Source organism: Oxyura jamaicensis, chromosome 2 (assembly GCF_011077185.1).
Source record: "Oxyura jamaicensis isolate SHBP4307 breed ruddy duck chromosome 2, BPBGC_Ojam_1.0, whole genome shotgun sequence".
Classification (NCBI taxonomy): Eukaryota; Metazoa; Chordata; class Aves; order Anseriformes; family Anatidae; genus Oxyura; species Oxyura jamaicensis.
In genome coordinates this window covers 157670838-157683782 of record NC_048894.1, presented here as the reverse complement: position 1 = coordinate 157683782, position 12945 = coordinate 157670838, and the positions used below count along the sequence as shown (strand labels likewise).

The 12945-nt window shown below is 40.3% G+C and overlaps 1 protein-coding gene across 6 annotated transcripts in view; it reads right to left on the bottom strand.

Annotated features, from left to right (window-relative positions):
* Positions 1 to 713: 713 nt before the first annotated feature.
* The window catches only part of MAPK15 (mitogen-activated protein kinase 15), a 22901-nt gene continuing 10669 nt past the window's right edge, over positions 714 to 12945 (bottom strand). For all 6 annotated transcript variants that reach the window (XM_035319846.1, XM_035319847.1, XM_035319852.1 and 3 more), the window contains 6 exons: positions 12749 to 12806; positions 10802 to 10939; positions 9832 to 9937; positions 6363 to 6663; positions 5782 to 5933; positions 714 to 1607 (listed from right to left, as the gene is read on the bottom strand). In XM_035319846.1, coding sequence (XP_035175737.1) covers positions 1404 to 1607; positions 5782 to 5933; positions 6363 to 6663; positions 9832 to 9937; positions 10802 to 10939; positions 12749 to 12806 — 959 coding nt within the window. In that variant the 3' untranslated portion in view covers positions 714 to 1403. The remainder of the gene's footprint in view (positions 1608 to 5781; positions 5934 to 6362; positions 6664 to 9831; positions 9938 to 10801; positions 10940 to 12748; positions 12807 to 12945) is intronic.

Here is a 12945-nt window from a genome sequence, read left to right as displayed (position 1 = left end):
TAGGTGCTAGGCTTTCAGTGGAGCTCACAACCCTGAAATAAGCATTAGGCTGACTTTTCAGTGAATGAGAACTGGCATCTTAAACTCACAAGAGGCAACACATTGTGCAGGATGCTACCTATACAACCCTGTCATTGCCGTTTACTATTTCTGTCTGTACCTGAGATAGACAGGAAATGCCTATTTTATTAATATAAACCAGGGCTTCCCAGTGACCTGCATTCCCAGCTCCCTAGTATTACCAGATTTAAATGTGCATGCTACATAGCAGAAATGAACCTGTTACTTTTTTTCATTTAGCTAGACCTTGGTGTTTAGGTACTAAAAGATAAAAGGGATATGCTATCAATGGCAATGGTACTCATATCTTGCAGTTTAGTGCCTGAATCCCCACTGTAACCACTGTCCCAAAGTTCTGGAATAGCAATCAGTTATCAAAGGTGAAGTAAAGTTTCAGGGCCAGAGACTTCTTATAAGAATTTAGGAGTTAAATAAGAAGAATGTATTAAAAATCAGCATTAAACCAGGAAAAGTTTTAAATTTTACTGTATTCCTACTGCTGCCTGGTGACAGCTTAACGATGTTGCAGCAATAGCATCTCTTGGAACATTGCTTTCTGTGAGAAAAAAAATTACCATAATCTTATTCACTGAACAAAATAACCCTTGTATGTCCCCTGCTTCAACAGACTGCAAACATCAATTAAAAGACAGTTTTTTTTCTGTAGTGCAATATAAAGAATTTATTATTGCAACACTTACAAAATATATTAATGCGTGGTAGGTAGGGTATTCAATATTCTAACAGAACCCACATATATCTAAAATACTTCTCTACTTGATTTTGTTGAAGTAGGCCACCATTAACTTTGGTTATTCAGGTTCATTCATTTACCCTGAAAGAGTCCAATAGAAATTAGTGTATGAAGGGCTTTAATGTTACCCATGAAGGGTTTGTTCAGTCTTCTTGGTCTTCAGCGAACAGTTAGTTACTTATTCTGCTCAAAAAAATCTGGATTTAGGCAGTGCACCCAAAGCTGCTAAAGAAACCAGAATATGTCTAAAGACAGTCAAGCATCAAAACATTGCAACTTTCTGTATTTTTTTGCAATAATTAAAATGAGGAATATGAACTGACAGTATTCAATGTTCTCAGATTAGAGGAGCAAACAGTTCTGTGTCCTTGTCTGGGAAGACTGTAAGGCAAAGGGATTAGATTCTTTTCCCTGTTGGTTTGTCCAAAGGAAAGTGGTACATTGTTCCATGCAATGAATAAAGCATTTCTCTTCAGCTGGGATAACTGTAAAATGTCTGTTATATTTGGCTCTCACTTGTTGTTACTGGCTGAGTTAGGGGATTGATGAGATGAGCTGTATTCCACCTGGTTAGGACTCTTCATATTCACTACTCATGTTGTTGTGCAGAACTTGATATTGGAAGACTCTGCAATGCAGATTTACATATAGTTCCATAGGCCTGGGAGTAACTACCCATTGAAGCTTTTGGATCACCAGCAGCTCCCATATTTGCAGTAACCTGGAACATCTTTTTACTGGATTTCAGAAGGGGACGAACATCTTTGTTGTGAAACTGAGTATTTCTTGGATTCTGTGTGAGAACAGAAAAAAACAAGACAGAAATCTGTAATCGGCACTCTAAAATACAAGTAAGGAACAAAGAATTTGCTTCAGCTGTGGAGTAGAACAGATCATGAATGTTAATTGACTAGCAAACAAAATAGAGTGTTTCATAATATTAAGAACAGGGTGGCAAGAATGATGTGAGGGAGAAGGGTTTTAAAATGGGTGTATCAGGAATGAGTTAGCATCATAGGCGCACTGGAGAAAAAGTTCAAAGGTCTGTTTGGCTAGTATCTTGTTTTCAGTGGTAGTGAACGGTTTAAATAAATGTACAAAAGACAGGTCATCCTCATCATTTCCCAGTAGATCCTCCTGGCTTCTGCCAATCAATTGCCTTGGTGAGTGTCTGAGTTGGAAATTGCCTATGGACATTAGCCGATGTGGGGGAAAGTTAATAACGTATTAATGCTTTAAAATGCATAATACATTACTGTATATATTACTGCAGCTTTAAAGGACAGCTGTTTCACTGCAACTTATGCTTAGTGAACCGCTTTAGTTAACTGGAAGACACATTTCCTCTCAATAAGTGTGGCACTGACTGCTGTCGCCTCAGCCATTATAGGAGTCAAATGGCTGAGAACAAGAGTTTCATGAGCCTGACTTGATACTGGAAATGAATGCAAAATGAATGCAGAGCAAGCTGGCATGTCAGAACTTCTCAGCTCCTGCTGAGGCTGACCAAGAAAGACAGAAAATTCAACATTCACTTGACACGATTAGCCACAATGCTGATGAGCACGCAGCACAGTATCTTGTCTCTGTCAGTGTTAGCCTCAGGGAACAAATGCAAAGCACAGGGCACGTGTAGCATGATCTTCTCCCTCTTATGTGCTTCCAGTAACATGAAGTTAGTCACAAGTACCTAGAGAATCTTCAGAACACATTGTTTATATACATATTTGCACATGCAGCAATCTCCACAATCTCACATTGTGGAATTAATGGTTCCACACTTGTTCCTCACATGTGGAATAAACAGTTCCCTGTTATTCTCAAAAAGCTTTGAATGGGATTCCAAGGTAGAAAGGCTGAAAGGTGGGTTGTTAATATGCACATGCGGACTTACATTGAACTTTGTAGAAATCATGTCTCTGAACAACTACTTGTATATATTTTTGTATCAATCACAACAGATTGCTGTTACTGGTTGGGTTAGGGGACTGATGAGACAAGCTGTATTTCACTTGGTTAGAACTCTTTCATATTTGCTACTCATGTTGTTGGGAGGAATTTGAAACTGGAAGACTCTGTACTGCAGAATTACATACAGTTCCATAGGCCTGGGAGTAATCTCCTATTGATGCTATTAATAAGAACAAGCTTGATTCTTAACATTGTCCTCAGCTTGCTTCTAGGTTGAAATAGTTCTGATCTTTCAGAGCTGTGTTCAGGGAAATAATCTGTTTTAAGGCGTGATACTGCATGCTGATACAAAGCAGCTGATCCCACCTGACTCTTCTTTGACAGTGGCATCTGTCAGAATTTCTGTCAGAAGTCTCTTCATTCAACTGAACTGCACTCAGCATACATTTTGAATGGTTTGGAGCTTCATCATGTAGATATTCAAGTATTCTTTTGTGGGGATGTGAGAAAGTCTCACAATAAATAATCCAATCTTTACTGTCACAAAAAGGGTAATTTGTGGTGCCTTATTCCATCTTCTTTTGCCATGAACTTCTGATCACCTTGTGTTGGCTAGGTTCTTGAGTTTGTCAGCAGACAACTAGCTCAAGGAAAAAAAAAAAAAGCAGGGGCACAGAGTCATTTAAGAACCCAATGAGCATAGGAATTTGCACAAGGAAGCAAGGCAAGGAAGAGAGAAGAGGGAGGAGCAGGGGACAGGATTGAAACCTTCACTGTTAAGCACCAGCAGTCCATTAGGCTGGTAACAAAGGTAGTTCAAATTCTCCAGCTAAATTTGGAATATCCAACTGTGTCAATCAGGTTAAAAAAGGAGTATGCTACCTACATGCTCTGGAGTTCACACACCATCCATCACTGAAGAGAATTTAAAAGCAACTGATCTGTGATTCTTGAAGTCAAAGGGAGCTGATGATGACCTGAACAATGCAATGATTTGAAATGGTGTTCAAATTCTCACTTGTCTGAGCTGATAAAATTGAAAGTAGAATGGAGTCAAAATTAGCCTGTCCTCTAGAAAAAGGGCGAAGCAAAGTATGGTCATAGATCTCAGCACATCTCAAAAGAAGTTGCATTAAAAATTCAAGATGGGAAAAAGAAAGAGGAAGAGAATTTGCAGAGAAATTTCTACCTTTTTTATTACAGTTAGCTGATAGTTATGATCCATTGTGATTAATATTTAGAATGGAATAGAATAGTTCATTTGGAAGGGACCTTCAAAGATCATCAAGTCCAACTGCCTGACCACATCAGGGATAACCAGAAGTTAAAGCATATTACTCCCCTATGAAAAAAGGCTGAGAGAGCTGAGGGTGTTCAGCCTGAAGAACAGAAGGCTCCAAGGTGACCTTATTGCAGCTTTTCAATACGTAGAGGGGGCTTGTAAAAAAGATGGAGAGGAACTGTTTGCTCAGTCAGACAATGACAAAGCAAGAGGGAATGGTTTTAAACTAAAAGAGAGGACATTTAGATTGGATGTTAGGAGGAATTTTTTCATTCAGAGGGTGGTGAGGCAGTGGAACAGGTTGCCCAGAGAAGCTGTGGATGCCCCAACCCTGGAGGTTTTCAAGACCAGGTTGGATGAGGCCCTGGGCAATCTGATCTGCCACCTACCGTGTCATTCCTGTCCATGGCAGGGGGGTGGAACTAGATGATCTTTAAGGTTCCTTCCAACCCAAGGAGTTCAATGATCCTATGATTTGAGAGGGCATTATCCAAATGCCTCTTGAACACAGACTGGCATGTTAACCACCTCTCCAGAAAGTCTGCTCCAGCGTTTGGCCACCCTCATGGTGGCTAATTTTTCTTAATATCCAGTCTGAATGTACACTGGCGCACTTTTGTGCTGTCCCCTTGCATTCTATCATTGGTTACCAGGGAGAAGAAACCTACACCTCCCTTTCCATTTCTCCTGCTCAGGAAGTTGTAGAGAGCAATGAAGTCACCTCTTAGCCTTCTTTTCTCCAGACTAGACAACCCAAGTGTCCTCACAGGACATGCCTTCCAGCCCTTTTACTGGTTTTGTTGCCCTCCTCTGGATGCTTTCAAGTATCTTAATAGCTTTTGTATATTGTGGAGCCCAGAACTGTACACAATATTAAAGGTGAGGCTGCATCAATGCCAAGTATAGTGGAAGAATTCCCTCTTCTGGCTGTCTGGCTATGCTACATTTAATGCACCCCAAAATGCAGTTTGCCCTCTTGGCTGCCAGTACACATTGCTGATTTTAAAAAAATCCTGCTTATGAGGCAGAAACCTAGTATTACAAAAGGCTGCGTCACTTAATGTTCTCTAAAGTACCTAAATTCTGTATTTCAGTTCAATGGTCATTCACAGAACTCCTGCACGAACCTATAGGCACTGAAATGCTCTAACTCAAGTCAGGGATGACAATGGCTTCATTTGAACGACTGTGGTTAGACAAAATTCCAGGAGAAAGTTTGTGTTTATAAACCCAGACTAGCTGAAGATCAGCATTATGTATGTTGGAGATGTAAGGTTTAAGACACATCTCTGTCCTTGGTGTTTCCTGGTCATTACAGGGTCTTCCTCTCAACATGCTGTCTTTCGTACAGAACTTAGCTGAGGGTTGTAAACTTCATTAGTAGACATAACACTGGAAATGTAGGTATTGCAACACAGATGACTAGAATATTCAAGCTTCTGTCTCAATCTACTGCATATCAGAGGTAGGTTATGACCAGTTATTTCCAGAAACATCAGTTAGCACACTCTTCAGTGCTCTAGTAAAGGGAACATGTTCAGTACAAGACCTGTACCATTTGACTGACACTAGATACAGGCAATGAAATTGCAGCATATATCTTTATCATAAGTAATTTTAACTGATGGACAGTTAGTAATTTAGTAACTATCAGAGCAATATGACTTGCCTCTCATGTAAGTATCTTTACAAAGCTGTAAATCAATATATTTTTTGTCTACATTATTTCATTCCTTGAAAAGTTATCTGTTTTCTGTGCAGGACTGCTACTTACATTACAGAGGTTCTGTACACTTATAGGAAGTAGCTGAGCATTTGCATTTGCCCATGTGATTTGTCTCCCCAGTTTTCCATTGTTAGAAGTTTTTGCCTGTTGATGATGTGGTGCAGAATGATTCCTGATCACAGCACCAGAATTTGCATTACCTGCAGGAAAAAAACACATGAGAGAAAGTAGGAAAATCACGAGGACACAGAAAACACTAACTGAAGCAGGGACAAAGCATAAACACTGAGTCAGCCTCTGCCACATCACTTCATCTCACAAAACCAGTTCAAAAGAGCAGCGGAAAAGAAAACAGCACCAGAGAAGTAACCGAAGAGAAAACAGAAAAGGAAAAGGGCAGCCAAGAGCTAAAGAGCTGAGGCAGCCAAGAGCTAAAAAGAACATCACACACTCAAAACTCATTCAACAGTGTTTTGCTCTTATGCCATTTTCCTCCCACAGTTTCACTCTCATTTTGCCCTGTTAATTCCCTGTTTCTTTTTCCCCGTTCAAGCTATTTTCCTCTTTCTTCCCCATAATAATGCCTCATTATGGTGGATTGCATCCAATTGCAGGATGGTAGTACCTACTTTGAATAGAAATGTGTGTTATGGGATTGTATATCACATTGACCCGTGGTCTCTGACATGAAGATCTTGCTAAATCTTCACTCTGGATGGATACTTCTGGCTGGACACTAGTTGTAGTTGCACTATGCATTTGTGGATTTTTTAGAAGAGGTGGTGTTGGTTCTCTCTGGCTCTTCCTGGTGGGTAAAGTCACTGAATTGGAATATGGAAGAAATGGCCTGGACTGAGATTGACTTAGTCGAATGTTTTCTCTCTGCATTTGCTCCTTTGGATGGCTATTTACTTTCGTTTCAAGGATCATCTACAGAAAGGAAAAGTCAGTTAGACTTAACAGAGCTACACAGCAAAGCAGAGGAATAAAAAAAAAAGAGAAAGACATGCAAATAATTTATTTCATGGGATATGTAACAATTATAACTTTAAAATTAATTTAGGTTTGGAAAGAAGATAGAAATAATATTCTTAGTGGAAAGAAAGAATGGGCTGAATCCTTAAGAAAAAGGATTGGGTCAACAGGCAACTTCAATGCATCTTTAGGGAGAATACCACTACATAAAATTGCCATTAGCTATGGGAAAGGCAGAATCTATATGGCAAAAAATGGTTAGCACTATGCTGTTTCTAACCATCTCTTTCAAGAATTTTGCCAAGTCAATTTTTAAATTGTCAGAGGAACATACACTGCAGTTAGTTCATAATCTCACCTACCTCTACTTGGCTATTATCTAGCATTAGAATCCTTGCTGAGGTTTGGAGTCTTGGTACAGACAACTTGCTCTCACCCTCCTCTGATCACAGTCATGCTGAACTTGGCACACTATCATTAGGATTAGTCACAATTTGTTTCTTAACCTTGTACCTAGATTATCTGTGAATGATCTACTGATGTTTGTAATATCTTTTCTACCTATGCTCGGTATTCATTTTATTCAGTCATCTGCTCATGACTCCTAACACTTTTTCACGGTACAGTTTAATTTTTTTTCTTTTAAAGACCTTAAAAGAAGTGTTCGGTATGTTCAATTTAAAAACAAACAAACAAACAAACAAAAACTTTCTTTTTCCTTTTTAAAAATTTTAATTGCTGTTCATAGAAGCAATAACACTTTTTTTCTCTCCCTGGGAAGCTGGTCACCCTTATCAATCTTTCTCATTCTTAGATTTTCTTATCTATAAGCTTCCTTCTCAATCTTTTCTTCCCACTGACATTCTTTCCAATGCCTGTTTTACTACATTCACTTTCCAGCTCCTGCTCTTCTCACCATCTTCCAGCTACTTTTCCTCATAATATTTACATAATATTCACAGAAAAAAAAAGGAGAAAAGCCCAAAACAATTTCTCATCCTGAAGTCTTGACTTCCGCTTTTGCTGCTCCTTTTATTTCACTGTTAGAGCATTCACTGTTGCTATCCTCCTCCTACTGCCTCACACCACCATTCAACTCAGTCCATTGTGTCCTACAATCAAATCTGATTTATCTTTTGTTCTTCTTTCATTCCTTTAAACATTACATTTAAACAGTTACTTCAGTTACTTCTGTTCTCTGGAGAAGTTTCTCTAAGTCTTTCTCGTCTTTTCTCTCTTGCTCTGTTTTTTTAAAGCAGACCTCATCTACTCATATTATTTCACTGAAGATGTACCTCTCCACTGCCAAATTACTGACAGCTTTTTATTTTCCTTTTAATCTTAACATGTCTACCAAATAGCATCCAAATATTACCTTTCCTTTCTCCCCTGTACAGCTAAAAGTCCTGTATCAGCTTTTTTTTCTTCCTTGATTATTACACTATTTTCTGATTTTTCAAGTACTATTATTTTCCCACATTAATGCATTCACAATGTAGCTACTAAAATATCACTGTCTTTTATTATTAGCACATCAGCTACGCTTATCCTTCACTTGCTCTTCCTCCTCTGTCAATGGTTCTGTAATGTGCAGAATGGGGGACAAGAGGCTGGAGAGCAACCCCAGGGAAAGGGATCTGGGTGTTCTGGTCGACAGTTTCTTCACATGGGGGAATGGAGAGGGAGGCACTAATCTCTTCTCTCTGGTGACCTGCAACAGTACCCGAGGGAATGGCTTGAAGCTGCATCAGGGAATGTTCAGGTTAGATATTAGAAAAAGGTTCTTCACTGAGAAAGTTTTTCGGCACTGGAACAGGCTCCCCAGTGAAGTCATTGTGGCACCAAGCCTGCCAGAGTTCAAAAAGCATTTGGACAACACTCTGAGACATATGGTTTGACTTCTGGGTGGTCTTGTGTGGAGACAGGGACTTAATGTTCACTGTAGGTCATTTCCATCATGGGATATTCTGTGATTCTGTAATTCTGAAACCTGACTGTTCTGTGTATGTGGTGCATCATGCAATGGCACTTGACTACTCTTGAGCAATAAACATAAATATGTGATAAAAGCTTACATGCAAATCCACAAGGGAGCTCAGAAAGAGAACCAGGATGGGGATCCCAAATAATACCATGCCAAGCTGCTCTCAGGCCAATTCACAGGAACCACCAGCCAGTCAAAGACACATCTGCACAAACTGAGAGGAACACGGGTGCACAATGGCAAATGGGAACTCACATTAAGGACTCCAGGGAAGTAAACACCTTGATTGGGCCCCTCCCAGAACTGTCTTAGCAGAGCCGTCAGTCCTTGGTGGTGATGTGATGGCTAGCAGATCAAGCCAGTCTAGTCAGTGAATGGCTCAAACAGTCTGGGAGCACAGAGGTGAGGGATGAGAGCACCTCTGTATCTCTAGGTGTGAGAACACAAGGAACATCAGTGAGAGGGCCTAGAAAATCCAGGGCAGCTGTATATGTATGCGTGCATAGTCTATACCAGCAATCAGAGTAGGGCTGCAGTCTCGGGGGCTCATATGTTCAAGTGCAGTAACTGGGGGGCCTGGGATCCAGGGGACAGCTACTGGTCAGTGTTTGAGACCAGTTGCTGTACAAATCCAGTGTGCACATACTCTCAGTAGTGGACTTCCATTTTGCTCAGCCAGAGCAGGATGAGGCTATTGGTGCTATGTTTGTGTGAGTGTTCTGTCTGTCTGTGACCTGTGTGACTGTCCATTTAAGTATGTATATATGGAGTGTGCCTACATTCTCTGTGTGCCTGAGCCTACAGGGAACACCTTCAGGCTTTCTACTGGCTTGACCTCGTGACACCAAGTGGCAACAGCCTCATTTCTTAGGCTGTTGGATCCAGCCTAATATATTTTCCTCTAACACAGTCTTTCTCGGACACCAGACTTTACAGACTTTTCCCAGTGGGTGGGAATCTAGATTTAAACACTTCTCTAAAAAATTATGACAGTATTATAAGAAGCACCAAGCTGTACCTGTAAGTAAGCATGGAAGGGGAATGGAAATAGAAGAAAATGACAGAATTTAATAAGTGTGTCAAGAATTACAGGTTACCTGGAGGACTGAGATTTCAGAAAATAGAATAGAAGAATGTACCTCATACAATTTATTTCGATATTCTGCCACAGACAGCTGGGTATCATCACCTAAAGGAAGAATCACATCATAATCCAAAGAGGGCTCCCTGGCAGGACAATGAAACCTAAGATGACAACACAATATAAGTCACTAAGACTAAAAACAGCTCCACAGTTTAATACAGTATTACGAAGGATTGCCAGATCATCTAGTGTGATCTCTAGTCTAAATAGGGTTAGAGAGAGTTAGGATTTAGCTTTGTCTTTTTTTCTACCATGGATATAAAGGAAACTTGTGCCAAAAGCAGCTCTATACCATTTCAGCAGACAGCGGCAGAAACTGCACATTGATACATGTGTGCTTGCAGCCCAGACAGCCAACTGTATCCTGGACTGCATCAAAAGAAGCATGTCCAGCAGGTCAAGGGAGGTGATTCTTCCCCTCTGCTCTATTCTTGTGAGACCGCATCTGGAGTACTGCATTCAACACTAGGGCCCCCAGCACAAAGGCACAGAAGTATTAGAACGAGTCCAGAGGAGGGTCACAAAGATGATCAGGGGTCTGGAGCACCTCTTCTAGGAAGACAGGCTGAGAGAGTTGGGGTAGTTCAGCCTGGAGAAGAGAAAGTGCCATGGAGACCTTATAACAACTTTCCAATACCTAAAGGGGGTCTACAGGAAAGCTGGGGAGGAACTCGCTGTCAGGGAGTGGAGTGATGGGACAAGGAGTAAACTAGAGGAGGGTGGATTTAGATTAGATGTAAGGAAGAAATTCTTTACTCTGAGGGTGGTGCGGCAGTGGAACAGGTTGTCCAGATAAGTTGTGGATGCTCCATCCCTGAAAGTGTTCAAGGCCGGGTTGGGTGGGGCTTTGAGCAACGTGGTCTAGTGGGAGGTGTCCCTGCCCATGGCAGGGAGGTTGGATCTAGATGATCTTTAAGGTCCCTTCCAACTCAAACTATTCTATGATTCTATGATATTAGTCTCACCTCTTCACATAAGGATGCTGAAGGGCCTCCTCTGCTGTCAGCCGTTTATCAGGGTTAAACACTAAAAGTTTCTTCAGAAGATCCAAAGCAGGCAAAGGAGTAGAGGATGGTAAAATCTCCTCAAACGTTACTCGTTGCCTAGAAGTCAGGAAACAATGATATAAGAACCCAGTGTCTAAGTCACAGGTAAGTCATGAATTACAGTTCTGGGAATCACATCAAGGTGACACACCTGTCTCCACAGTTCACTCACAAGTAGTGTGTCATAATTCTGGAACACTCAAAAGCACAGGTCTGTGAGTATGATGAAGACTTTTACCTCTTCAATTAGGTTTGGATTCCGCCCTCTCAGTGCTATGAACCTACATGAAGAGCCTACCTAACTTTTAAGACTAGTCTCTCTTGTTTCAGTGGAAAGAGAGATACAGGTCAGTATACCAGAACAGAGTAATAATCAATAATAACCCTAAGACTACATAAATATATTTCTATATCATTTGCAATGAAAAGATTAAGTTTAAAAATCTGGTTTTACATTTTTTAAATCCTGAAGGTATTTATTAATGTAACAAACATGACAATATTTAATGCATTTCATAGAATCACAGAACCATTAGAAAAATCAGTTTTAAAACATTATTTTTACTCATATTTTAAAGCATTTTATTACTCCATGACAACATTATTTTTAGTTTAGAAAAATGATCCAACATGGAATTTGGATTCGGATTGAATGGCTCAGAAAAAATCATGAACAAGATTTCACTTGTTCTTTTACCTAGCTAGAGCTGTCTATCAGAACCTAGCCATTTGTATTCCATATTTTCAGGTGAAAAAAAGGAACATAAAATCCAGGTGTAGGACTGACAAAAAAAAATACAAAAAAAAAAGTGCATTTCAGCTAGGAATTAATGGAGTTCTCCAGTTGTTTTCTTCTACTATGTGGAGAAGGGTTATAGAAACAAGATAGCTCAGAGGTATTGCGTTGGGTTGACCCTAGCTGGCAGCTCAGTCCTTTGCTTGCTTACTCACATCCCCACCTCCATACCTCCTGCTCATTGACATGCAGCAGCCCCACTACAGGATTCACTGAGAGGCTAGGCAGTTGTAGACAGTTGTTTAATTTCTGTAACCATAGCAGCTACACCAAAAGCACACTGGTACCCTTTTGGATCTTTGAAGTAGCCTCTCCTGCAGCAGTCTGCCAAGAATGTACAGAGCCTCTAGGCCAGCCACAAGAGCATGCTTCGGCCACTCCTTGCTTGCTAGGCTCACTTTCTCTAACATAGACAACTTTTAGGAACCCGTCACTCCAGAAATTCAGATGGGTTCTGTGCCTTTACCCTGATGGTATTAGGGTACACTGTGCACTGGTAGCCACCAGAGCCTTATACTCCTAAAAATAGATATATCGGTAAGCAGCCAGAGAACCCATACCACACATAGCTGGGCTATTGGTAATGCTGACTCCCTGATGAGGAGGGATGCCCATGTCACATATGAGTACAGAGTACTCAGAGACTAGTGACTAACTTGCTATGGCTTTAAGAGTGTTGTTTCCTAATTTTTACTAATCAGGTATGTAATAACTGACTAATTTACTTAAGCAGAATTATCTGTTTTTCCATGTGTGAACCAAAGACATTAGATACCTAAAAAAGTCAGGATAGGAAAAATTATGATCTTGAGAAAGTACACATGACGATAGCTTGGAATGTAGGTCCAACCTCATTTTTGCTTTGTTACTCCCAGATTACAATGTCATCGCTCTTCTCATCATTCTTTTCGCTTTAAACTTTACATCCCCTCCCTAAAGTCAGGTGAATGTGCAGAGAGCAGAAAGCATTTCTACTGGTGAACTCTGGAAGGTGAACAACAGGTGATTTTTTGTCCACATTATACAGTAGATTGTTGACTTCTGAGACATATTTAATATACCCAGCTTACCAGGAACTCATGCGGCTAATAACTGAGGCCCTGTAATCTGACTGCATAGCCAAAATATCTGGAATAATGAAAAGATACCATTAATGCCAAGATTAGGGTTACCAGAGCTATACAGTTGATGAAGGAAAGCAAGTATTTGACATCAATATAAGAATCATAGAATCATTAAGGGTTGGAAGAGACCTGCAAGATCATCT